This window comes from Siphateles boraxobius, unplaced genomic scaffold (genome assembly GCF_051911475.1).
Source record: "Siphateles boraxobius isolate OS27281-9 unplaced genomic scaffold, OSU_SipBor_1 9, whole genome shotgun sequence".
NCBI classification, from domain to species: Eukaryota; Metazoa; Chordata; class Actinopteri; order Cypriniformes; family Leuciscidae; genus Siphateles; species Siphateles boraxobius.
Genome location: NW_027509219.1, coordinates 19,113,328 through 19,139,139, shown reverse-complemented (window position 1 = coordinate 19,139,139; position 25,812 = coordinate 19,113,328). Strand labels below are relative to the sequence as shown.

The 25,812-nt window shown below is 37.6% G+C and overlaps 1 protein-coding gene across 2 annotated transcripts in view; it reads left to right on the top strand.

Annotated features, from left to right (window-relative positions):
* Nucleotides 1–22,470, top strand: part of ccser1 (coiled-coil serine-rich protein 1) — an 85,843-nt gene extending 63,373 nt beyond the window's left edge. Inside the window, exon 10 of one of the 2 annotated variants that reach the window (XM_077223322.1) lies at nt 21,820–22,470. In XM_077223322.1, the coding sequence (XP_077079437.1) occupies nt 21,820–22,329 (510 nt within the window). In that variant the 3' untranslated portion in view covers nt 22,330–22,470. The remainder of the gene's footprint in view (nt 1–21,819) is intronic. The other variant, XM_077223324.1, reaches the window with a different exon arrangement.
* The last annotated feature ends 3,342 nt before the right edge of the window (nt 22,471–25,812 follow it).

Genomic DNA, 25,812 nt, shown 5'->3' with positions numbered 1-25,812 from the left:
CTCTGTCTCTAATCAAATGCAAGCGGCTTCATCCACCAATCCTCACCTTGGCTAATTGAGGGAAACCACAGAGCTTTTAAATTGCATCAACAAATAATCACACGCAAATGTCTTAATTTCTGTGGAGCTGTATATGAAATTACGGTGATTGTTGCGTGCTAATCTTATCAGCTCTGTCCTAATCGTCTCTGTTGGGGACATGTTGATTGCTTGCTTTACTTTAATCCACACTTGCAGAATCATCTGTCTTTTTTTTTTTTTTACCCAAATCAGGTGGCGTTTTTGTGGGAACTGCTTTCGCTTTTGTTGAGTTTGTCACAAAAAAATGCAAATCACCAACCTGGGGTGTAAGCTTGACATTGAGCATTGCGGTAAAACATGACAGATAGAAAAAATGGCGGATGCGAATATCCGCTGAAGGAGACGTCGGACACTCATTTAAGCCCCAGATTTGTGAGCGATATGGGTGAAATCGAGGAAGACTTGCATATACATATTTATAGAGCAAACCTCCAACGCTTTTACAGGAAAAAAAATGTCAATAAGCTGCAAATCACACCTATATATATTCATTTCTGTCTGCTATATCTGCATCGTGTAGTGGGTGCACAGTAGGTGCAGGAAAAAGTCAGACCTGTCAGCTTTGCTTTTGCATTTCTCTAATGTGTGGTTTTAGCTGTTAATAGTAGTCGGAGAAAATATGAACATTTTGTACCTGTAATACAATCGAGCTAATGGCGTAATGTGGTACCAGTAAAGTGCATAAATCCGCTGTCAGTGTTGTTTTGGTGAGGTATGAAGTGTCACTGGATGGAAAGAAGTATTGTAAAGTTAGCTTGAAGGTATGTGGGCACTGTTCCATAAATTCAGTAAGTCTTTTAAGGAGAGATGCCAAGATTTTGCCTGTATTGATCCACTGCATGTCCCCTTCTACACAGGTAAAATACCAAACCGGTGAAATTAGTGCTGCTTAAAATACTTTACGATCTTTAGACTTTTACGATACTTCCGCTGTCAAAGCTCAAGGGCACATGTAATGGAATTACGTTTATGATTTCAAAAACTTGGCATTTGGTATTACATATTTGGTAGAACGGTTTTTGTACTGTACTAAGAGAAGCAAAAAGATGAGTTATGATCTTGCAGTTATGCTGTACCATGTTTCAAAGCGTTGCCCTGGTGAAGATGACTGACAGATTTTGTCAACCCAAGTGAAAGCATGACAAATATGGTTGTGGCATTGATGTAATAGCTGACTTAAAGGGAGAAAAGTGACTTGCAGTCGTGCATAATGAATATTTAAAAGAGTTTGGACAAATTAAGTATTAATGCCTGTTTGTGGAGTCTAATGGTTTAAGATATATATATATATATATATATATATATATATATATATATATATATATATATATATATATATATATATATATATATATATATATATATATATATATATATATATATATAGACATGGTCAGAATTAATGGCACCCCGGGTAAATATGATCTAAACTGGCTGTAAAAAATAAATCTGCATCGTTTATCCTTTTGATCTTTCATTCAAAAAATTGCCAAAAATCTAACCTTTCATTGAAGTAAAAGAATTGAAAGTGTGGAGGAAATAACATTACGAAATAAATTATTTTTCTCAAACACGTTGGCCACAATTATTGCTACCCCTAGAATTTTTTACGAGTAAAATATCTCTGAAGTATATTCCCATTAATGTTTACCTTTTTTTTAGCACACCAGGGTGACTAGGGACATGAAACTGTCTAGCTATGACTTCTTGTTTCACAGGAGTTTAAATATGAGGAAACGCAAAGGCCAAATTCCCTAATTCATCCATCACAATGAGTAATACCAAAGAATATAGTTCTGATGTGCATCAAAAGATTGTTGAGCATCACAAAATAGAAAGTGGCTGTAAGAAAATAGCTAAAGAATTGAAAATCCCCATTTTACATTTATTCATTTAGCTGACATTTATTCATTTAGCTGACGCTTTTATCGAAAGCGACTTACAATTGCTATATTTCAGAGGTCGCACGCCTCTGGAGCAACTAGGGGTTAAGTGTCTTGCTCAGAGACACATTGGTGTCTCACAGTGGATTCCAACCGGGGTCTCTCACACCAAAGGCATGTGTCTTATCCACTGCGCCATTACCACCCCCCATCATTTTGACCATCAGGGCAATAACAGAAGTTACAATCAACTACAGATGTTATGAATATGCTAGGAAGAGGACGTGTGTCTATATTGCCTTAATGCACAGTGAGGAGGAGAGATTGAGTGGCCAGAGACTCTTCAAGGATCACAGATGGAGAATTGCAGAGATTACTTGAGACTTGGGGTCAGAAAGCCTATTTAAAAAAAATCAAACAACCCCTACATCACCACATGTTGTTTGGGAGGGTTTCAAGAAAAATCCTCCTAGCTCGTCCAAAAACAAACTCCAGCATATTCAGTTGTCAGAATGACTGGACCTTTAAACGGCAAAGGGTTCTTTGGTCAGATGAAACTAAAAAAAGAGCTTTTTGGCAGCAAACACGCTAGATGGGTTTGGTGCACACAAGGATAAAAAGTACCCCATGTGTACAATTTAATGTACCATTGGATCTTTAATGTTGTGGGCATATTTTTCTGCTGGAGGTCCTGGACTTCTTGTTCAGATACATGGCATCGTGGATTCTATCAAATATCTGCAGATAAAAAATCAAAACCTGACGGCTTCTGCTAGAAATCTTATAATGGGCCATGTTTGGATCTTCCATTTGGACAACGATCCAAAACAAATATCAAAATCAACACAAAAATGTGTTACAGAGCACAAAAATGATGCTTCTGCCATGACCGTCCCAGTTCCCTGACCTGATGAGTGGAGTGAACTGAAGAGGAGAAGCACCAACATGGATCTGGGAATCTACAGGATCTGGAGAGCTTCTGTATGGAGGAATGGTCTCTGATCTCCTGTCAGGTGTTCTCCAAACTCATCAGACATTATAGGTGAAAACTCAGAGCTGTTATCTTAAAAAAAGGAGAGTGCAAAAAGTATTTAATAAAAGGGTTCCAATAATTGTGGCCAACGTGTTTTGGAGAAAAACATTTTTCATAACGTGATTTCCCCTCCACTTTCAATTCTTTTACTTCAATGAAAGGTTAGATTTTTGGCAATTTTTTGAATGAAAGATCAAAAGGATAAACGATGCAGTTTTATTTTTTACAGCCATTTTTGATCATATTTACCAGGGGTGCCATTAATTCTGACCATGTCTATATATATATATATATATATATATATATATATATATATATATATATAAAAAAAATCATGTGTCAGTCATCTCGGATAATAGCTTTTTTTGTGTGTGTGTGCAATGGTCTGTTATAAAATATTAGTGTCAGAAACATTGGCTTATTTTCTGTTGACACACACACACACACACACACACACACACACACATAATACCAGTCAAATGTTTGGACATTTGGGCACACCTGACTGAATTTGTTTCTCATTTCTTTTGCTATTTTTTTTTTCTGTTGCGTATAATCTCCATGCATGTTTTATTTAATAGTTTTAATTTGTTATTTTAAAATGGGTGAAAAGAGTAATGATAAAGAATAACTATGTGAGACCAAACAGTGTATTAAAAAAATCCTTTATAATAATAATAATAATAATTTATCTTTCCCACCAGCACCTCTGTTTATTGGGCAGCTGCTGCTGGAGGAATTTAAATTGAATATTATCATTAAATTTAAACTAAGCAAGTGACAGATGGGTTTCTATACTCTCCGTACCAACATTATACATATTTTGTCTTACCAGGGATATTACTTTTAATAACCCTCAATTGAAGCATCAAGGGCCTGCGCTGATTTTATTTTCTTTAATAAAAAGTGGTTCTCGGTAGTTTCCCTGCGTAAATCATTCAAAGGATGGTCATTGATGTAATTGATTTCATATTGGTTGTTTTAAATGAAATCCATTACAGCCTCGTGAGACGTGCAATGTGAAATGAGCCATTTTGCCTGGACATTTGCCATATATAGACTTTATCTTAGATTCTCTTTTGGTCGAAAGTTAAGCTTGAAGAAAAAATTCTCCCCAAAAGGAAAATTATGCCATTATTTGCCTAGAAAAAATAACAGCATGGGAGTTTTGAGGTGAGTAAATACTGACCGAATTTTAATATTTGGCTGAACTATCTCTTTAACTTCACAAGACTAATGAAGTGGGATAATTTCTCACTGATGATCCCTGAAATTGCTTCACATGCATGTGGAACGAATCAGGTACATTGAGTTATTATTCTTTGTGCAATCCTTGCACAAAACTTTTTAATGCTTCTTATTTATGACTTCAGCATTTTGTGCACCGTTTTATCATTAATTCTAAATTGCCAAGACCACCCTGTTGGTCCCTCGAGTAGCTCATTTATTTAACAGTGAGGTTATACTTGAAACCACGGAGCCATGTTTCTAACTTTCTGGAGCATATTAACACTGCCTCAAGAAAAAAATTAGCCTTTCCACCAGCACCATATCTCTTTCTCTCACTAGTCCATCAAAAATCCCAAGTGCATTCTCACCCAGAGTTGTAGTGTGAATCTCCGAGTTTTAAACAAACGGCTGTGCTGGATACCTGTCTCCATATGGATCCTATTAAAATCTCACGCAGCCATCTGTAGCCTAACCATGCTGTGATGTCTCCAAACCGCTTCCCTCAGCTCTGCTCTAGTTTGGCAGCCGAGCTCGGCCGTGTTCCTTTTGCAGTTTAGATTGTATGCAGAGAGGGGCACTTCTGTGGGTTACACTTCTGTGTCCCGTATGAATTTTGATTAGCTTGTGAAGGAACTCTACATTTACATGTCAGGTTTAAAGGATTATGATGGGTGTTTGGTTCCTGCCTTCAACCATAATCTAGTCTTGCCATTTATAGAACACGACCTGCTGCTCGCTCCATACTGCTCTAAATGCTTGCCAGTATCTTCAGAGAGCAGTCATGTATGAAGAACTGCTGATATGGACACGCTGTTTTTTTTTTCTCAAGCCCACCGTCCTATACATGTCGAGGTGTTTTGAAGCTCGTTTTTATTGCTGTTCAGGATAGTGTATTTGCGAAGTCTGAACTTTTTTTTATGTGCTCAGATGTGCTTTTGAAAAATGTTACATCTGTAACTGTTTTCACACTGTGTGCCACATAGTTTTTAATGTTCACCAAGGCTGCATTTATTTGGTCAAAATACAGTAAAAACAGTATTGTGAAATATTACAATATTAAATAACCGTTTTTTTTTTCAAATATAGTTTAATTTTGCAAAGTAAAATTTTCAGCAGCCATTACTAGTCAGCCATTAGTCTTCAGTGTCACGAGATCCCTCAGAAATCATTCTAATATGCCCAGTTAATGCTCAGAAAACATTTCTTATCAATTTTGAAAACAGTTGTGCTGCTGATTTCCATTACACGAGAGTAGGTGTTAAAACTTCATGCTGATTTGTACTCCGCTTTCGCCAAGACAAGCACCAACTAAGACATAGCTTTACAGTAACCTATGCTTCTCCATCCATTTACGCTTCTTTCCATATGGTGATGTAAATCTCCTTCTGTCTAGTGTTAACACGCGTCAGCACACACAACGGCTGCAACCACAGTGCGGTCCCCCCATGACAACCGTCTGGATTGAGCTGAGTAGGGGACATCTCTAGGGTCTTCAAGTGGGCACCTTCCGTCCTCAGTGTTTCGTCGACTAGCCCACGACACCTCAAGAGGGCTCGACAGTGACTCTGGCGTCCCAGAGTCACCCCCCACCGTCCCCCACTCAACTCAGCCCAGCTTACTGACCTCTACATCCCTCTTGCTGCTGAGACCTAACCACAATCTCACAATCTCTCCGCAACCCAACCATACGCGCCAACCCGTTTGACTAAGGCTGTCGAGCCCCACTGGTGCGCTAATATGCAGTTTCAGTGGCAACGGGTCCGTATGGCATACCACCTACCACAAAACACAATATCTGCCCAACCACCCATCATTCACGCAATATACACAGGAACGTAATGACTGTAAATACTATACAACCTATACAAATAAACCAACAGACTCTTCAAGTTTTCAAGAATTCTACGAAACCGTAGCATGGCGGCCTGTACACAGCCAGCTAGAAACCTTCCGGCTAGAATATTTCTGCTTAATATTCTTGTGGATCCCATGATAAGGATTTTAAGGATTCTTTGAATATTTTTTTTTTTAGAAACAATGTACTGTAAAAGTCTTTAATCTCACTTTTGATCATTTATTTTACATTTTAGATATTGGTTTTATATAAAATGTATTTATTAACATATATTTTTAAATGTATAAACTAATTTATATATTTTTATTCACACCTGTGCTTAAAAATAAACTGTAAAATGTACACTCCCATTGTCCTCTGTTACAGTAGTGTAGATTTGCCTAAGCCTTATAAACAAATCTCTGTTAGTTATGCTTTTACATGATGTTTTCAGAAGCCAGTTTGTTTCCTCAGAAACTTGTTGGCAAAAGTGGATTACTTTCTGTTCATTTGCATAATTGAAATGTTGGGATGAAATATGAAAACATCAGATTCTTTTTTTTGTTTCCTATTAAATTTTCAGTTAATCATTGTTATTTATAACTCAGGAAATCAAGAACTCATTAGTTTAAATCAGAAATGTTTAAAGTTGTCGTACTGTATTTGTGTGCCGATTAACTGACGACAATGCGTTGATGATGGGGCTTTTTTGAGGATCGTAATTGAAAACCACTGCAATCGGCACATTCATCAAAAGCAATATTTTAGGTTTGTTCATCTCTGAGAATAGGATGTATTTAGAAATTAATTAGCACTTTTATTTTCTGGACTGCAGACTTCAGTGAGACTAGAGCAAAGAAAAGGAGAGACAGAGAGAGAGAGAGAGACAGAGACAGAGACAGAGACTTGAAGCGAACTGTAATTGTGGCTGAATTGTGTGTCTCTGTGAGAACTCTGCTTTTCCTGACCAGTCCAGGGCATTGCAGTATGCTTTATCTGTAGGCACTTTGAACACTTTGGGCTGGAGAAAAAGATTTGCAGCTCGGGATAACACCTGGAGCGTTTTCTGCTTTGTGCTTGGCCTAGTTACCTTTGAGTTGGCTTAGATTATTGTAAAAACTGTGCATAGAACTCCACTATAATATATTTGACTTTTAAATCATTTCAGATTGTTGTTCTGGACAAAAATGTGTCTTAGTTAATTATTTTTTGTTATTTATTAAAAGCAGCTGTTCAGAATAATCAGTGTTAGCAACTTATTTTTTTTTAGTTATTTAAAATGGTTTGAAATTACATTATTTTTCTTTACCGTAAACTTGAATATTACATTAAAAAGCAATTTAGCCAAAAGTTATACTTTTGTTGGAAATTAAATTAGGGAAGAGTTGTTTTGTTAAATTTACTTGGGGACCAATCCTGTCTAAATCTGTTTGTAGCTGAGTATAGACATTTACTGGCAGTATACAGTACATTATAACTTCTGTTCCGAATACTTGTGAGTTTCCTCCATAGGCATCAAAGGCAGTCAGGCAACTGCAATCATGCTCCCTACTAAGGTACCTTATTTTGGCCAAAATTTAAGGCATATTATTGCAATTTGTTTTCAAAATATATTGAATGTTTAAAAAAGTATTCTGTACATGGTTGCAAAGCTGAACGTGTCTTAAAGTGTCATATTTTAATCTTGGATTGCCTGTATTTAAATCAATAGAGAGTCAGTTATACCTTATATAGATCGCTTCATATCAGTTTAAGATGCTCCCTTAGAAGGCAGCTCCCTATGTACTCAGCGAGATGGCTCATTAGGTTTGGAAACCGAGCCATGTTGTATCCCATAAAGCACAAATGCTCAAAAGCAATTAAAGTATTGTTGGCCTATATCGAAATAAAGCAAATACATTTTCTCTTGGAAATATCCAGGTAATTATGTCAGATGTGTGATAAGAACAGATTAAGGAGCATCACAGGATAAGTTGTATGAAAGATGGAAAATCAGTTTCTTGATCGTCATTTAATGGTGGGTATGTTTATGGGAGATTATGTCAGGGGATACAGAATGACAAATGGTTTATATCTGCACCATCCTACACCGTGTTTAATCACTGCATGCAAGAAGAAGATCTCAATGCTCATTGAAACAGAAAATGTTTGTTCATTTCCTCTCAGCATCATTCTCCAACTGCTCAGGGCCTATTTTCATCTGGACTATATTAGATACACTCTTCCTCTAATTGTATTTCTAGTAAATAGAAAAAAACCCCAGAGATTTGGATTTATTTCTTCATGGAGAGTTGCTTATTAAGTTCACATTATAGACACACAAAGAAGGTAAATGAAAGTGTGAGGTTTTATTGCGTCAGTATTTTATTCATTGTCCTCGAGCACATCATTAGCCCAATATATCACTGCAGAACACGGTTTGTCGAAGTGGGCAGAGCTGCTGAGGAAGTTATTTACCCCAGGATACCTCGTTCTGTCATTTCCTATAGCAGCAGTTTATAGTTTTGAACAAGCAAGGTCCTGTGAGGGTCTGGGGAACAAGTCTTACTGGAGGCCCCGTTTTTGCAATTGCAAGATATCAGGACTCCAGCTTGGTTAAAAACTACGATTACTTACAAAATTTCCCTTACAATCAATTCAAAATTACATTTTGGACTTTACTATGCTACACGATGAGCAAAAAAAAAAAAATATATATATCTGTATATAAATTATTTTTTTTTAATTAAAATTATTTATTTATTAGAATATTTTAATGTTCATTTGTTAAAACAATTAGTTTTTTGGCATTTTTAATCACATTAGCTCCAAGTAAGTCTGAAGCTCTCTGTAATGACCGCAAAATGAGTAATTGTATAACAAATATGATAGATAAAGTTGCAATTACTTTAAGTGTATCACAATCAGTATAAGGTGTTCAGAAGGTGTTAATGCTGGTGGTGAAGTGAGGAACATTTCTCATTTCTTCTTTTCACATTCTGCCAACCTTCACTGGCACACGTTCGAGCACCATTCATCTATCTGTCTCAATTTTACATCTGTAATGGCTTGTTTCAGCATTTATCTCAGCTCGAAGCCCACTGGCAGTCAGAGGCCCCATCGGCCCAGTCCATAATCTGTCCTTGAGAACCAGTCGAGGGTCTCTGAGGGAATGAGGGAAATGAAGGCAATCATTAGAAATTTAGAAGAACGTCCTCCTTTGATACGGCATGATTTGATCAACTTTGCATATTCCCGTCACGGGAAATGAAGCTGACGGCACGCTTCCAAGAACACCACTTTTGTGTTGAGAAGGACTTCTGTGTGCCTCATTCCTGTGGCTAGATGTGGCACCCTATCCGTGGTCATCCCACCTTCAGCATTGCTAACTGATGCAGCATCTTGCGGACTGTTACCTGTGTGTGTGTGTTTGCACTCTCATGTGTCCAGGCTCGGCCTGGCTCTGTGCCCAGAGATGAGGCTGCTTATCCATCACCACTCTATAGTGAGCGGCCATGGCCAGCTGAGAGAGCAGATCTACACCTCTCCTCCCCTCCCCCCACCAGTGGACAGATTCAGGACACCTCAGGTTCATTATTCACACTAAAGTAGGGCAGGTGCACTGTGAGTTGCCTCTCCTGGATCTATTAGAGGCTCAGGGTGAGGCGTGACACACTCATACACCACAAGCACCACTTCTGTAAAGGCCAGGGTCTTTCCTGCTCTCTAGCTTAATGCGATGGGACCCCGGCAGATAAGCGTTGGGGTTCATCTGTCGTGTTCTGTGAATATATCAGCTCCTAGATACTGAGGGCCAAAGCCCTCTAAATCTCATATAACAATTTACTGCAGCGTTAATGAAAATATGTCCTTTGTCCTTTGCAATCTGCACATTCCTTTGCAATCTCCATGTCCTTTGCAATCTGCACATTCACAAATGCCTCGAGGTGCAACGTTGTAATGTTTTGCTGACAAATACAGAGAATTAATATGCAGAACAGGAAAATCTGATAAGAAAAAATTGTCTTTGTTTTTAATGTGGAGCATCTTCAATGAGACAAGCCACCCACACACTTTCACATTGAAATACGCTAGTATTATACACTGAGTAATCTGTTGTGAATCTTTGGATTGACAATGGTTTTGATTTTATTGGTCCTTTTAATTGGTCAATTTAATTTAAAAGTATTCTTTTGTGAATTCAGAATGATTCAAATTAATTCTAAATGATAAACTGCACTTTGATTTTTCACTTTTTTTAAAATGCATTTATAACCTTTCATGGATTTTATAGAATAATATTTTTATTAGGTTCATGTTGGCATTATCACGGCCATTTGAAAGTTTGTGGTCTGTAAGATTTTTATTTTTTATTTTTATTTTTTATTTTATGATCATCAAGAAATTCAGCAAAAACAGTAATAATGTGAAATACTGTTACAATTTAAAATAAATTTTATATTTTAAAATGTAACGCATTGACAAAGACAAATTTTCTGCAGCCATTACTCTAGTCTTCAGTGATCCTTCAGAAATCATTGCATTGCATTTTATATGTTCTTCTTCTTCTCCTTCCTCTTCCTCTTCCTCCTTCTTCTTTTTCTTCTTCTTCTTCTTCTTCTTCTTCTTCTTCCTCTTCCTCTTCCTCTTCTTCTTCCTCTTCTTCTTCTTCCTCTTCTTCTTCTTCCTCTTTTACTTCTTCCTCTTCCTCCTCTTCTTCCTCTTCCTCTTCCTCTTCTTCTTCTTCTTCCTCTTTTTCTTCTTCTTCCTCTTCTTCTTCTTCTTCCTCTTCCTCTTTTTCTTCTTCTTCTTCATCTTCCTCTTTTTCTTCTTCTTCCTCTTTTTCTTCCTCTTCCTCTTTTTCTTCTTCTTCCTCTTTTTCTTCTTCTTCCTCTTTTTCTTCTTCCTCTTCCTCTTTTTCTTCTTCTTCCTCTTCTTCTTCTTCTTCCTCTTTTTCTTCTTCTTCTTCTTCCTCTTCCTCTTCCTCTTCTTCTTCCTCTTTTTAAATTATAAACCAGTGTAAATGGTTTTACATTTGTACTTTTTATAATTTCTTTTGAAAATATTTACTATATTTATAACTTAATTACATTTTGAATTAAATTAACGTCATCATATAATTTTTTATTTATTTTTTCTTCCCACCAAATTGTTGACAGTTTCAGTAGAACTACTTTTAATGTAATGCCGTTTAAATTGATCAGAGATGCATAAGGAATACATGTCCTCATTTCTTTTTCTCTGTCCTGCTCATCTCAAGGGTCTGTCAGCAGGTACACTAGTGGTAATTAATAAGGGCCTTGTGTTGAACCGGACTGACGTGTGTGTGAGTAGCCGGCGGCAGGGGCTCTGACTGTAGAGCCCTCAAGATGAGTTTGATATGAGAATAGCGTCCACAGGGCCACCTTTCCCTTCACTCACAGTCACCTGACGTCGAGTGACATTTGACAGCTCTGCTCAGGAGAGCCGCGAAGGACAGAGTGTTCTCTGCTTTCCTATATAGAGTGCTTGGCACCATGCAAAAGATTGATGCTTTGGCTTATTATGGAATGTTTTTATTGGTGGAGAAAAAAAAAAATATATATATATAGCCAGAAGTCGTTAACTCTTCACATTAATTCTTCATATTTAGATCAACAGCACTATTGCTTTTGTGGAATGACTTTGTGGAAACTTTATCAGCTCTTTGGTATTTTTAGTCATTTTTTGTGATAACAACAAAAACAAATTTGGCTAAAGTTGTTCGAGCTCACAGAGAACTCTAATGATTACTAAAACTGCACGATGAAACCTGGAAACTTTTTGAAAATGTTTCTTTTAGCATGTCCCAACCCACCCACCGTTGCAGCTGAACAAGGCAAGCTTTCTTCAAAATTGCTACAGGAAGAGAAAACAATACAAGACAGTCTGAATTTAGGGTGGATTTTAAAGATGCATTTTTGTCCAGTCAGTGCAGGCTTTGTGATGGCCCTAAGGCCTTTAAAGAGAGAAAGAACGTATGAGTGTGTGTGTCTGACGCGGATGTAGGATGTACTGGTGTGAGAGATGAGGTGCTGTGAAGTAGGCAAGCCCTTCAGCAGTCCGTGTACTACTGATAAGAGATGAGGGCCTCAGGGAAATGTAGTGGGTCAAACAACAGTTTTCACAGGTGTTTTAGAGGGGAAAGCACAAGCCCACATCCCAGTAATGCTTGCCATGAAGTGGCTTTTATTCAATCCTGTATCCAAACATGGCACTCATCCAAAAAAAAAAACATTGGTAAATAGAGATGGTACTGAGAACATTTATCTTTCTTCATGAAATATTCAAACTTGAATTGCCTCATTAAAAAATAATTACAGTTGTCTGCTTTGGCAGACTTGAAAATCTTCCACTTTGAGGAAGAATATTTGAAGAGTAAAGGCTGATGATGATGTTGTGAAACTTTCGATTAAGCAGCATCACACCAGCAAGCTGTTGCATTCAATACCTCAATATACTCTGATATTCAAATCAATATTAAATATTCAAGATTCAGATTCAAAGAATTGGCTTGGAATTTGAATTGACCTACAGGCGAATTTAAACGACAGGAAAGGAATTGACTAAAGAGTGAGAGTGTCCATACACTTGCCCATACACATTCCCTCATACACTGTGGCCTTGGTTCCAGAAGTATATTTTCCATTGATTTGTCCCATAAGGATTTTTTTTGTGTTTTTAAAGCATTTGTTAAGTTATAATCCATGAGCCGAGCCAAACCAACCTCCTATGAGGTGAATTACAACATTACAAACTTGGGACAAAAACACAAAGATGCAAGACTGTGTACTTCATAGGATTGTTGTTCTTTCCCTCATTAAATCTATTAAGTAGCATGAATGGCAAATTATTTATGGAGAAATTCATAATGGAGAAATGCATAAATGGAGACATTTAAATATGTACTGCACATAAAAACAGTATATTTTGTTTATTGCAAAATATGCGTATATAAACATTTTGAAGTAGTTTGAGATTGACTTGTCAATCTGCAATGTGTCATAAAAGTGTGAGTGTGCTGTCGATTTGCTTGTTTTCGATTCTCTGATTGGTGCAATTTTTTTTGGAATCATGGGTAATCTTTTTCACCAATAATTCCACTGTTAAATATGATTATTTAAGAAATAAGTTGAAATGGTGTTGACTGAGTTATCGTAAAAAAAATAATTTCCCTATGGAGAGAATGAATGGGATTTTTACTTCTGGAACCCGTAATTCAAAGATTTTCATTATTGGTGTTTCATTTTGAGAAATAATGTATTCTTCCTTGCTGGTTTGCAAGAGTTATTTCATTAAATTTGATCAAATATGAAACGAAAGTTTCTGTAAGTGGCATTGTACATTTTTTCAAGCCTTTTAAACAAAGCTTTATCAAGACTTTAAGGCATTCTTAATTCTGAATGGTGCACAACAATGCATTTGGTCTATGTGCAGATGTGATACTTTTATACAGTTCAATAAACAAGTTCACATCAATCAGTCGATCTACTCTCTTCTTTGCTTCCATTCGGTACCATTCACATACTCTGGTCTGGAATGCCATGATTATGAATAGGGAGATTTTAAACAGTGAAATGTCCCAGTGCTGATTAAAGGAACTGTAATTTATGTAATCTGCAGTTTAACCAGGTAAATGTTGTTTCTGCATCTTTTAATAAATTTCTTTTTTTTTAATTCCATTTCCAATCTTCTCACTTAGGACCAGATGTTCTCTCTCACGCACGCACGCACGCACGCACGCACGCACGCACGCACGCACGCACGCACACACACACACACACACACACACACACACACACACACACACACACACACACACACACACACACACACACACACACACACACACACACACACACACACACACACACACACACACACACACACACACACACACACATTAAGTCCTGTTATTGTGATAGGACTTCATCTTCCGTGTCATCACAGGTGACTTGTTTGGCTTGAGGATGTGTCCTCATATACTTTCACACCTGACATAAAAGTCTGGGACTGGGCCACGCAGAACAGGTCATCACATCGATTTTAGCTTGAGTCCTCAGCCCGGCTTGACATTAGCAGCCATGAGATGATGACAGTTCACCTCTCCACAGAGTGACACCGGACCAAATGGATGCCAGCGGACAAGATATAGAAAGCAATACAGCCTGAGGGCTCTCAAACCTTTGGCACCATGAATCATGTTCAGCCTCCACACCACCGTCGCCCCAGATGGAGCGAAAATCATGCATCATGCCAGGTTGCTTATGGGCTGCTCTGCTCAGAAAGCCTTACAAAAGACTGTTATTTTTGTCCGTTGCACTCTGGGACAGCAAATCTCTGCGAAAGTTTTGATCTGGAGAGGCTGGTTGAACAGAACCAGCTGGAACGTGAGGTGTTGGTAAAGTAGGTTTCCTCATTTGCTTTGTGTGTTTCGTCATGTTGATTCAAAGTCAGCTCATGACACTTAAGTAATGTGACACATGTTTCTGTGGGAAGCCACACACAAACTTACTTAATGGAGCTGACGGTCCTTAAACAGGCAGCTGCGGCTTTACGATGACACCCAGGCGGTTGCAACAATCTCATCAGCTTCTGAAGACATCTGCCACCATATCTGATAGAAACTCAATTTATGATTTTTTTTTTGTTTTGGTCTCTTTCCTCCCTTTATCTTTTCGCTCTCACTTGGATTTTTTTCCCCTCCGCCTTTTTGATATATATTTCCCGTTATTGTTTATCCAAGTCCTGTGCTGTCAGAGAGAACAAGACAAGGACTGTAAAGAATCTTATCTTCCCTAAAGCTGACAGCTGTTGGAGGGGCTGAATAGGGAAAGTCTTTGAAGTGTGCTCAGTTACTCCACATATCAAATCCAGCCTCCATCATGCCTCATCATCTAGGAACAAGGCTCATACGAAACTCGCTGAATGGAGCGCCCCACCCCGCACGCCTGCTTTTACATTGTCTTTCAACTCCTCTTGTTTCTCTTTCACATCTTCACTGTCTCGGTTTCTTTTTTCTTCTGTGCCACCATCCATTTTATTTTTATATTTTTTGGGGGCCTCTTCTTTTTTTTTAACCCTCAAATATCGATCGGTCTTTTTCAATCCATAACCATTTCAGCCCACATAAATCGGTGGTCTCTTTTTGTAGCTGACATTTCTTTCTCTTAATCTCATTGCAGAGGAGCAGTGCTCAATGGATGGGTCAGGATGCTATGTTAATCGCCAGCTGAACGATTAGTCCGTTTGTGAGTTGAACTAGGTTATCTAGAATTTTATTTCTTTTTTTTTCATTGGTTTTTGGCAAGAGGATAAGCAAGGAGTTGCAATTTCTCAGAAGAGATTTGTATCACGCTGAGAGTGCCTTATGCTTTAATGTGCTGTCAAAAGGCCTGTCAAAAACGCTTATGTAACAAATCTATCAACTTGAACAAGAACTTTCAGGGCAGCTATACTGTCAGAATTCAGATAATTTGCTGTTTACAATATTTGTGTCATAGGTAAAAATTTTTTTAATGAACTCTGATAGTTTTGTTCAATACAAGGTTGCTTAGCCTGAGTTTTTGTTGAATATCTGTCAGTTCCTGCCATTTTTAGATTCAAACTTCTCTGTTTTCAATGGAGATACACAGTATATTGTGACCATATTAATTCATGGCTGATATTTGATTTGATTTTTTAATTTACATTTAGCTATTAGTCCATATACACTACCATTGAAACGTTTGGATCAGAAGAATTTGTTTTTTGTTTTAAAGATTTTTTTTTTAATTATTCAGCACTGATGCATTAAATTGATTAAAGTGACAGTAAAGACATTTACAATGTTACAAAAGATTTAGATTTCAAGTTACTTTTATTGGAATTATTGAAGAAGACGACGAGTCTCTTGAGCAAATCAGCATTATAAAGTAATTTCTGAAGAATCATTTGACACTGAAGACGAGTAATGCCTGCTGAAAATTCAGCTTTGACATCACAGAAATAAATAACATTAAAATCTATTAATTTACGAAAGTTATTTTAAATTGTAATACTTTTTCCACAATATTACTATTTTACTGTATGTTTGATAAGTCAGTCCTGGTGAGCATAAGATACTTTTTCCAAAAACGTTTTTAAAAATCTTACCGACTTCAAACTTTTGAACAGCAGCGTACATATGCAGTCAGATGGATTTTTTTCAGACGCTGTGTCCTGTACAACGTTGCACTCTTCTTTTTAACGATTCTGATAGGAATAGACAATCTTATTTACAGAATCATTTACCATGGAAACTTACAGCCAATTTAGTAACACTAATTCTATTTTTTTTCTTTCTCTTTACTACAAAAGAGCACAGCAAATCACAACTAGATAATGTAGACAGCTCCATTGACTTTAATAATAGATTTGTTTTAAATAATGAAAATATGTATTTTGCACATCCGTTCAGAGCTCATGTGTCAAAGCATGGCGTGAGGTGCTGAGGAAGAGTCACAGTCGTGGTAGCCCATGAGCTCATTAAAAGCATTCAGGGGCGGTTTGTAATCAGCCGCTGGCGAAGAGGACAGCCATTTGTCTTTAAGCACCCTCAGACTGTGGCACTTCATCCTATCTCACTTTTTCTATCTCTCTCTGTCTGAAAGCCACTCTTTATCATCTTAACTTGGTCTCAGATGGATGGAGTTTCAGGATGTGCAAGCAGACAACATATGCTTGTGCCCCTCATTGGCTGAATATAGAGCCAGGAAGACGGTGACAAAAGATAGCAGCATGCTGTGCTCCAAAATGCGCTTAATTGTTTCCCATCGCATTGTTGTCTGATTGAGAGCGATTACAAAGGTGCGTCTCGGTGTATTTAACGCATGTTTTCTCCTGAAAGATGAATGGAGTTGAAACTGCAGTGTTCCTTTTTTTTTATCATGTTTATTTGAGAAAACCTCTGAGATTCATATTGTCAATTTATTTTACATGATTCCGAGAAAACATCAAAATGACAAAGAAATACATTCTTGTCTGTCGAGACTGACGAGAAGTGCCGTGGAATTGTTTTCTCTCCCCAAACATATAATTTTTTCGGAAAATATGAGAGTGAGCCATGCTTGCTTGAGTGTATTATTTTTATGTAATACATAATTAGATATCTGTACTCTGCGCTCAGTTATCAGTCCAGTACTATACATAATACACAAGGATTACTGCCTGTTGCCTGCGGCTTAGGCGGCGTGGCTCTTTGCAACAGTTCCTTGTTGCGGACACGTGCGTGAGCGTGTATGTGTATGTAGGTGTGCTGAAGTGTGGAAAATGAGCAGGCTGAATCCTGCTATTTCCAGCCTATTGCATATAATCAGCCGGAGGGCTTTTAACAGAAGCGTGCCATTAGCACAGGACCAGCTTCTTCACAGGCTAATAAAGACCCAAATGGATTACGACCGTTAAATCAGTCTGATTTACTCCGGTTGCTGTTTTTCCTCCAGATGACTCTGTAGTTGTGTATGTGTGTGTGCGCATTTCTGGCCTTTTTCCAGTGCAGGTACCAAACTTCTCTCTCTCTGTCACCATCTGATGCATTTATGTCTGCTAGGGCCTGAATTTGTACTGTGAATGCTGCATCGAAAATTCAAGCTGCGGTTCCCAAACACAACACCTGCTTCTTATCATGGTGTCTGTAAAGTTGCCCAATGACAGATGAGAAGGTGTGTTTTTTTTTTGTGGGTACAATTAAGTGGTTCAGAATATTTTAAGTGAAAATTGGCTGAAAGAATAAAAAACAAAAACTGTACAAAATAGTCAATTATTTGTAAATCGTATGTGCTGTTCCATAACAGAAAATAAAAAACAGTAAAGAAATAAAACTTGAAAGTAACAATGTAAGGAAAGATGATGGCAATAACATTTTTATTTATTTATTTAATTTAAAGTAAAAATAAAAATTATGACCGTAAGGCCAAGACCAAAAATAGAAAGGCACAATATTTATTTATTTAAAAATATTCAGTAATAATAACAGGGGTTTTCCTGGCTCAAAATGAGGCGGAGGTGGTAAAATGGTAACACTAGGGGGGTCCGGGGGCATGCCCCCCCGTGAGAAAAATTTGTACATTTTAAAGATAAATTCATTAATCTGGTGCACTTTGAGTCACTCGAATCTGTTGTTAAAAATAAATAATAATCCACCCGCCAACCATCCATATTCTTTGATTTAGATATCTGCATCTGATCATCACATTACAATTATTCAATTAAGCATGATAATAAGGTAACATATCACACAATTAACATTTATTTAAATTAAAAGTTCTTCTTTTGGCAAAATTATATTTTCTTTATCCACCTTTTTCCTGGTTAGCGAATTTACCCATGATTCATTGCGGGTTTGAACCGGAAGCCGGTTGTCCTTTTCCGGTTCGAAGCTTAATGAAGATTAAGCGCCGCTCGCTCAGAACCTATTTTTTACAGTCTATGTTCAGAACGCCGCAGTGATGTGCTGGTTAGAACATATGTGAAATAAGTAGGGCTGCCCCTGTCCGTGCACGACTGAAGTTGGATTGGAAGTTATGTATACTATATGGGAGAGAATGCTAAACCATAATGAGCGTTTTTGTAATATTGCCTATTCTGCATCTCAACGCACGCATAAGCTTGCCACAAAAAACTCGGCAAAAGTAATGATTATGCATTAAACATTTGAATTGTTTATTAATAACTAGGGTTTTCTGTAAGTGTCGACTGCAAAAATAATTTTGATGATACTGACTCGCCATCTTCGCAGTAGTGAACGCGCCTATAGAGAGAAATGCACACTTCATACGAATTAACCTATACATAAGCAGAGAGCAGCCCATTTCTGCTCGTTTTTAATTATTTTGTTTAAAAGTACACATTTCAAGCTTTCTATAGATATACTTATCATGTATGTGAGGCAAGTAACTTATACGCTGAGTTTCGTTGATTAATAAGACGCGCTCCAGTTCACGCGCCCGCGCCCCCGTGTCCTGTATATCTACTATTTGTGCTTCTTATTTAATATTCCAGGCAATTTGTTGATATAACATTGATAAAAATGAAGATACAATTTATACTAAACGAAATTCACTTTAAAGAAAGGCTTTCTACAAAACAAAACTTGATAAGTGGTCAAAATCATGTCTGAGCCATTCCATATGTTTTCCGATATATTGGGCATCTTATGATCATATCTGAGTCATCTTATGCGGTTCCCTTTTCATATAATCAACATAGATGAAATAAATTTAAAAAAAAACATTATATTGTGAAACTTAAATATAAAACGTATGTTTAGTTATTTTTTGTTTAACTTATATTTAAGCGTCACACTGCTCCGCTTTGCTCATGTGCTCTGGTTTGTAGCCTATAGCTTTTACATGCATGTGTGCGTGATGTGATGGAGGGTGCGATTCTCGAATATTAATTGCATAATACCCAGCGATCTTCGAATATTATTTTTGCTTGAATGCCCATCCCTACTGGTAACGTATTACACATTTTTCGTTGGATGATTCAGTTTTAGCGCAGCTAACGTTAACCAAAAACGTCTACTCTCTGGTATTGAATGTAACTTAGCTGATACGAACCGGACATAGGCATTCCTCCTTTTTATCTTATGCTCAAAGCACCAAGTTTCTAAAAAGTTTATTATCTTCTTTGAATTGTTAAGAAAACCAACAACAGCACATGTAGAGCCTGAACTCGTTCTCTCACTGCTAACACAGTACGAACCGGAAGTAGGCAACCGGAGTCGTCGCCATGGCGGCGCCCATTGTTTAGAGCAGAATAAGATAGCCTAAACAGAGGCTTTACTCCATTTAAACTTATTGTCAATGTTTCATTTTTGAACACTCTTATCAGAAATTTTTTTTGTACCTTTATAAAGGGCATTTCCCCCCTAATTTTATTTAATGTATGCTCTAAATTTCATTTAAAATTCTTACATTTTATCAATACATTCAATTAAAATAATAAGACACTAGGCTGTTACCAATCAAATTAAATAATTTACATTGAAAAATTATAACGGTATTAAATGAGATTATTTTAAATATTTTTTGAATATACAAGGAATGTTGAAAAGAATGATACTTTGAAACTAAACCGCCAGTAGGAGGTGGCAGGCGGCCGTCTTAATGAGCGAGTCATTGAGTCATTAATGTAAACGATTCGTTCAAACGGCTGATTGGTTCAGAATGAGGCGGTTTAATAATGGGCAATTGAATCTTTGATTCAAGCGATTAGTTCAAAACGCTGAATGATTCAGTAATGAATCATGGATGAGTGTTGCTGTGAGACGCGATATGGTTCTGTTGTTTGGAACTATTTTCGCTGCTAAAACAGAACAAAAACAGTCTAAAAATGTAAGTAACTTAATTTTAACTATTTGTTTATTGAACTGTTATGAAATTAATATCTCGGTTTCAATCGTGATGGCATTCAGGAAAACACCACTCTGGTCGTGTTTAGGTTTCTTAACTATAATTAATGTTATAAATAACTGCTCGAGACTCAACAGCGCAACTTTGTTACCGTCCGTACATTAGGTACCATGATGGGGGTTCCGTGTCTTTATTACACTCGTTTAGCTGTCATCCACCCTCGTTTGAATGGAATGTTTTTATTACTCGACCCGCGGATTATGGTCCGTGCAGCACTATCGGCAAACTACACGGTTAGAGAATGGACACAAGCGGGAATCGCGACAGAACTGTCACGGTGGAAAAGGGTATATGAGCACCTGACTGTCTGTCCGAGTTTTCGAGAGGCGGAGGCGGCACGAAATTTGACGGAGGCGGCCGCCTCATAATTGTCTATGCAGGAAAAACCCTGAATAATAGTAAACATTATAGAATAAATGGAATAAACTTTCTTAGACAAAAATTATTCAGACAGACAATATGATTTATAGCTGAAAGAATACTTACCAGTTAACATTAAGAAAAATGTCCTTTTGTAATCCCACTATCTTAACATTACAAATGGAAGAATGCAAAGCTTGTTACTTTAAAAAAAAGTTTAAATCAGACATTAGATTAGGTTGTGCTGTTCATGAACTGGAACTGCAGAACTGTTTGTGAGCTTGTTTTAAGTAAACAATGTTGCGTCCTGGCATTACTTGGAAGTGTAAATGTAGTATGAAGGTAAACACAGACATTTTACACAGTAAATGATAAAATACGATTAGGACAAGTGGGACGCATGTCCCCTTTCTCGCCTGCATTGGCATGCCAGTCTCTCAACGCCTTTCAACTGCCCCATAATGTACGAATTCAATTACAGTCTCTATTTTAAATTCAATTCCACGTCACAGCTGAAGTTCCCACATTAGCCACATCACACTTAATTAGGTTTTCTCACTTAGTGAGATGCCGATTAGCATCTAGTATTACTTTCTGGCTGCCAACTCAGTCTGAGTTACATGTTGAGTTACAGCGTCAATCAAACAATCACTCTTGAGTTTGCAGCTAATTTCTTTTTCATGTGCAATATTTTCCCTGTACTCATTCAGCATTGTGAGTAATAGAGGGCCAGTTATGTAAGGAAGAAGCAGTGTTGTGTGTGAAATGAACAGGTGGCTCAAACTCCTCTTTCTCGAGCCACCTCCCCACAATGTGTGTCTTTGGCCTCCTCTTCCTAAAAAAGGCAGAGTTCCAGTTGGTCTGGAAACAATTAGAAAAGGTTCTAGACCGCCAAGGAAGCTTCGTCAAAATGTCAGCAAATTGAGTGGCTTAATTTTCTCACATTCCCATCTTTTGTTTCAACAGGCAATCCATCCAAGTCGACCCACAGGCCAAAACATCAACCTTCCCAGCAGCAGCAACAGCAACAGCAGCCTCACAAGGGAGCGAAGGGTGTCTCGCTCGCTCGCTGCTGACCAGCTCAGTCGACCATGTGAAGAGAGGCCTTGCAGCAATGGGGGAGGAGGCGTGCGGGAGATGGTACGAAGAGCTGAAGGTGGGCAGTCCATGTCTGAGGTACCTGGGCTACGGAAGACGGAGTACCTGGGACCGTCTCAGATCCCTCGGGCGGTGGCCGGCAGCAGCGTGAGCCTCTCCAGCAAGGCCAGTCCCTCACGCAGCCTGTCCTCGGACAGCGAGCGGGGACTGCGGAGCGAGCGGGGGCCTATTCCCAGGCTTCAGTCCTCCTTTACCGGCCGTCTCGGTCAGCCGCCACGTGGCCCTCTATCTTTACACATGTACAGCCGAAAGAACGTCTTCTTACAGCACTCTATCCATACAGCTGATCTGCAGGCTCTTGCTCATCAGGAAGGTTAAAAACACACACGTGTACACACACACACACACGCACAGTGACACAAGCCTCAGATGGATATGAACTCTTGATGCAGTTCCTCAGTGACAACGAGTACCTTCAGACCCACATGCACTCAGTTACCTTCAAGGCTATTTTTCCTCTAAAACCTCGAACAAACTTGGACCTCACACCGAGACTCGTATTATCCTTTGTGGAGTTAAACTCGTCATCTTTATTAAGTGTCAAAATCAATCCATTGTCTGCACTACTTAAACCTTCTGAAGAAATGCTGCTCCGATAAGTACTTTAGATTGACGGTCCACTAATGTGAGAGTTTTACTCATGACACCATCACATTGTACAGTTCTGCTAATATGCTAGAGAGGATGTCAATGGTTTTGCATTCCCTTATATCTTTGAAAGAAATTCAGGGTCCAACATTAAAAGTTGCCAAGCCCCAGATTCAAGTACTAATTGGTTAATTTAACCATTTGGCCGGAAACTTTATTGGGAACTATAACATTACATGTTTTAAATTGAATTGTAAGAATGCTAATCTGACCTTTCGCTGCTTTAAATTCTCAATTTAAATGACAGACATACGAACGGTCTATTAAACGGTCTATTGGGTTGGAAAGATTTTTTTTAAATAAGTTTGAAAAGTCTTGAATGCTCACCAAGGCTGCATTTATTTGATTAAAAAATGGAAATGGTAATATTGCGAAGTATTTTTACAATTTAAAATAACTCTCTTCTGTTTTAAAATGTAATTTATTGATCGTAAAGCTGAATTATCAGCAGCCAATGTTCAGGATCACATGATACCTCAGAAATCATCATAAATTGCTGATTTGTTGCTCAAATAACATTTATTATTATTATTGTCATTGTCAATGTTTAAAACCGTCGTGCTGCTTAATATTTTTTGGAAACGTGATACATTTTTTCAGGATTCTTTGTTTAATAAAAAATTCAAAAGAACAGCGTTCATTTAAATGGAAATGGAAATATTTTGTAACGTTATTCCTGTCTGTACCATCACTTTTGATCAATTTAATGCATCCTTGCTGAGTGAAACTGTGTGTATATATATATATATATATATATATATATATATGGTTTAATATGAGAAACATAAACCACTATTTATAACCTTAATGACCCCAAACTTTTTATCGGTACATGTAGTTTTTTTCGCAATGTTACTTATATTAAACCAGTCATATTAAACCAACATAATCGAAATATGCTGAACAAAATCATATTTTATGTGGAAGATAATACAGCTTCATGATGGTGCAAAATATTTTTTTCTCAATTCACCCACTAAAAAGTTAATTTTGGACCCTGAGATTTCTTATTAAACAAAGTTTTCAAAAACATTTTTACTCCAATTCATATTCTTACAATTATAGACTGGATTTTTTGATTACACCCAATCAGTAGTGATGTTTATAATAATAAGTCACACAAATAGCCCAGCACGTTGTTTTGCACCAGCAAACATGACACTGAAGACCCATGCGTATATTGCCAAATCAATCCTCAGTCGAAGAGAGCGCATTTGAAACACTTGCGGCCGGTTGAGAATTACCCACATGTCAGATCCCTTTTAGGGAGTTTAACACTCATTAGCCTCTTCTAATTTCAAGGTAATCTTTCTCTTTTTTCTACTATCCTTTTGCTGCAAAAAAAGACAAGAAAACTTTTCTGCACTGAATCTAAGATAAAATATATTTGACAGACTTGGTGGAAAAATTTAAGAAAGAAATGTCCTTCATTTGTCAAAAAGAAGTAGAGACACCTCCTACCAGAGAAATTAACTACATTATTACATTTGACATAGGTGAGACTTTGAATTTTCTTTAAAAAAATAGATGGCAGATAAATTTAATTAAATATGTCAATAACTTCAATAACGAATTCAATAAAACTGCCATAGACAGCCTCGTACGGAGCACAGTCTTAGGAGAGGGGGTTGAAATGAGGAATGGCCTCATTCGGGCAGCGTTGGGACAACGTTGAGGTAACATTGGGACAGTGTTGACCCGGCTTTGCGGATCAGGAGCTCAAGCAAGGACGCATGGAGGAGAAGGAAACCCTGAAGAAACGCAGTCCCATCTACCCAGCAGGTCTGCTCCCTGAGGTCCACTGCTCCAAATTCAGCAATCTGTTGGGAGCATCATCACTATCTATCTCCTTCTTCCTTCCAGACCTATTTCAAGCTCTCTGTGATCAGGCTCAGGGAGAGAAAGGTTTTAATGTGGTCTCACCATTACACACTGCGATACAGAAAATGCACTCCAAAAACTTTAACGTGTTTGTGTTCAGGGTCCAGAATTAACATTCATTAAACAAGTGTTTAACTTGTTTAACAAGTACACACACACACACATATATATATATATATATATATATATATATATACTATAGTATACTATATATACTTTAAAAATGCAAAAAAGGGCAATAAGATTTGTTTATTGCCAGTAAATCTGCTTAATTCATTCATCCTTGGGTTAATTTTGGACCCTGTATTTCAGTGACTTTAGGAGAGCAGCCAATTTAAGACAATTCAGTCCTCGAGAACTGCGGTCAGCAATACCGTTTAAATTCTGTGTGGGTGCCCGTTTGTGACTGGTGAATGTTAAATGCGTGTTCCCAGGGGCAGGAATTGTCCTTGTTCCTTCCTGAGCCTCCCTTGTGTCTTTGTCACATGACTTTAAACCACACGTTTGAGCCATGATGCTTGAAGGACGGACATTTAAACGGACTTGAATATGCGAGATCATGGGTAGAGTCTGTGCAAGAGAGAGAACTCATGGATCTCGAGTGACTCAATCATTAAAATGACTATATGTGCCATCACATTTCTGTACTGAATCCTTTAACGTTGAATAGATATTTATTTGGCCTTATTTATTATGTGATATTGTGAAACGACTATCACCTTAGGCTTTTATTTGTCTGTCTGGACTCTGTATCGATGCGTATAAAATTGTCTTTGTTATGGATTCTGATGATATGCCGAAATCATCTCTTACATAATTTCTTACATATGTACAGGGTTCGCATAACAATGGCACTTTTAAGAGATTTAAACCATAATAAGATTTGAAAATAACCTTTATCTGTCTTTTCTTTCGCTGGTGGTTTTCATTATGAAGTTCTGATTTTCACTGAATGTAATATATTCACTCATTAAAGACAGATATTTAAAAGAAAGTTTTGTATGTAAGGCCTAGTTTTTATTATTAGTAGGATGTTTTTCACTTTTATGCTTTGTCAACTGTTTTGCCAGCACTGCACCATCAGTACACATGCTCCTTGATGTTTGACATCATTTTTAATGGAAGAGGAGAGTACACTGTAAGCAATATTACTGTATACAATCATCATCTCTGGAAACTAGGCAGGAAAATGCTATTGCTTTGATGGCCTGCAGCGGTCTAAAGTGAGCCCTTTCTCTGGCCTGCCCTTGCTTCTTGGTGAAAAGGTAAAAT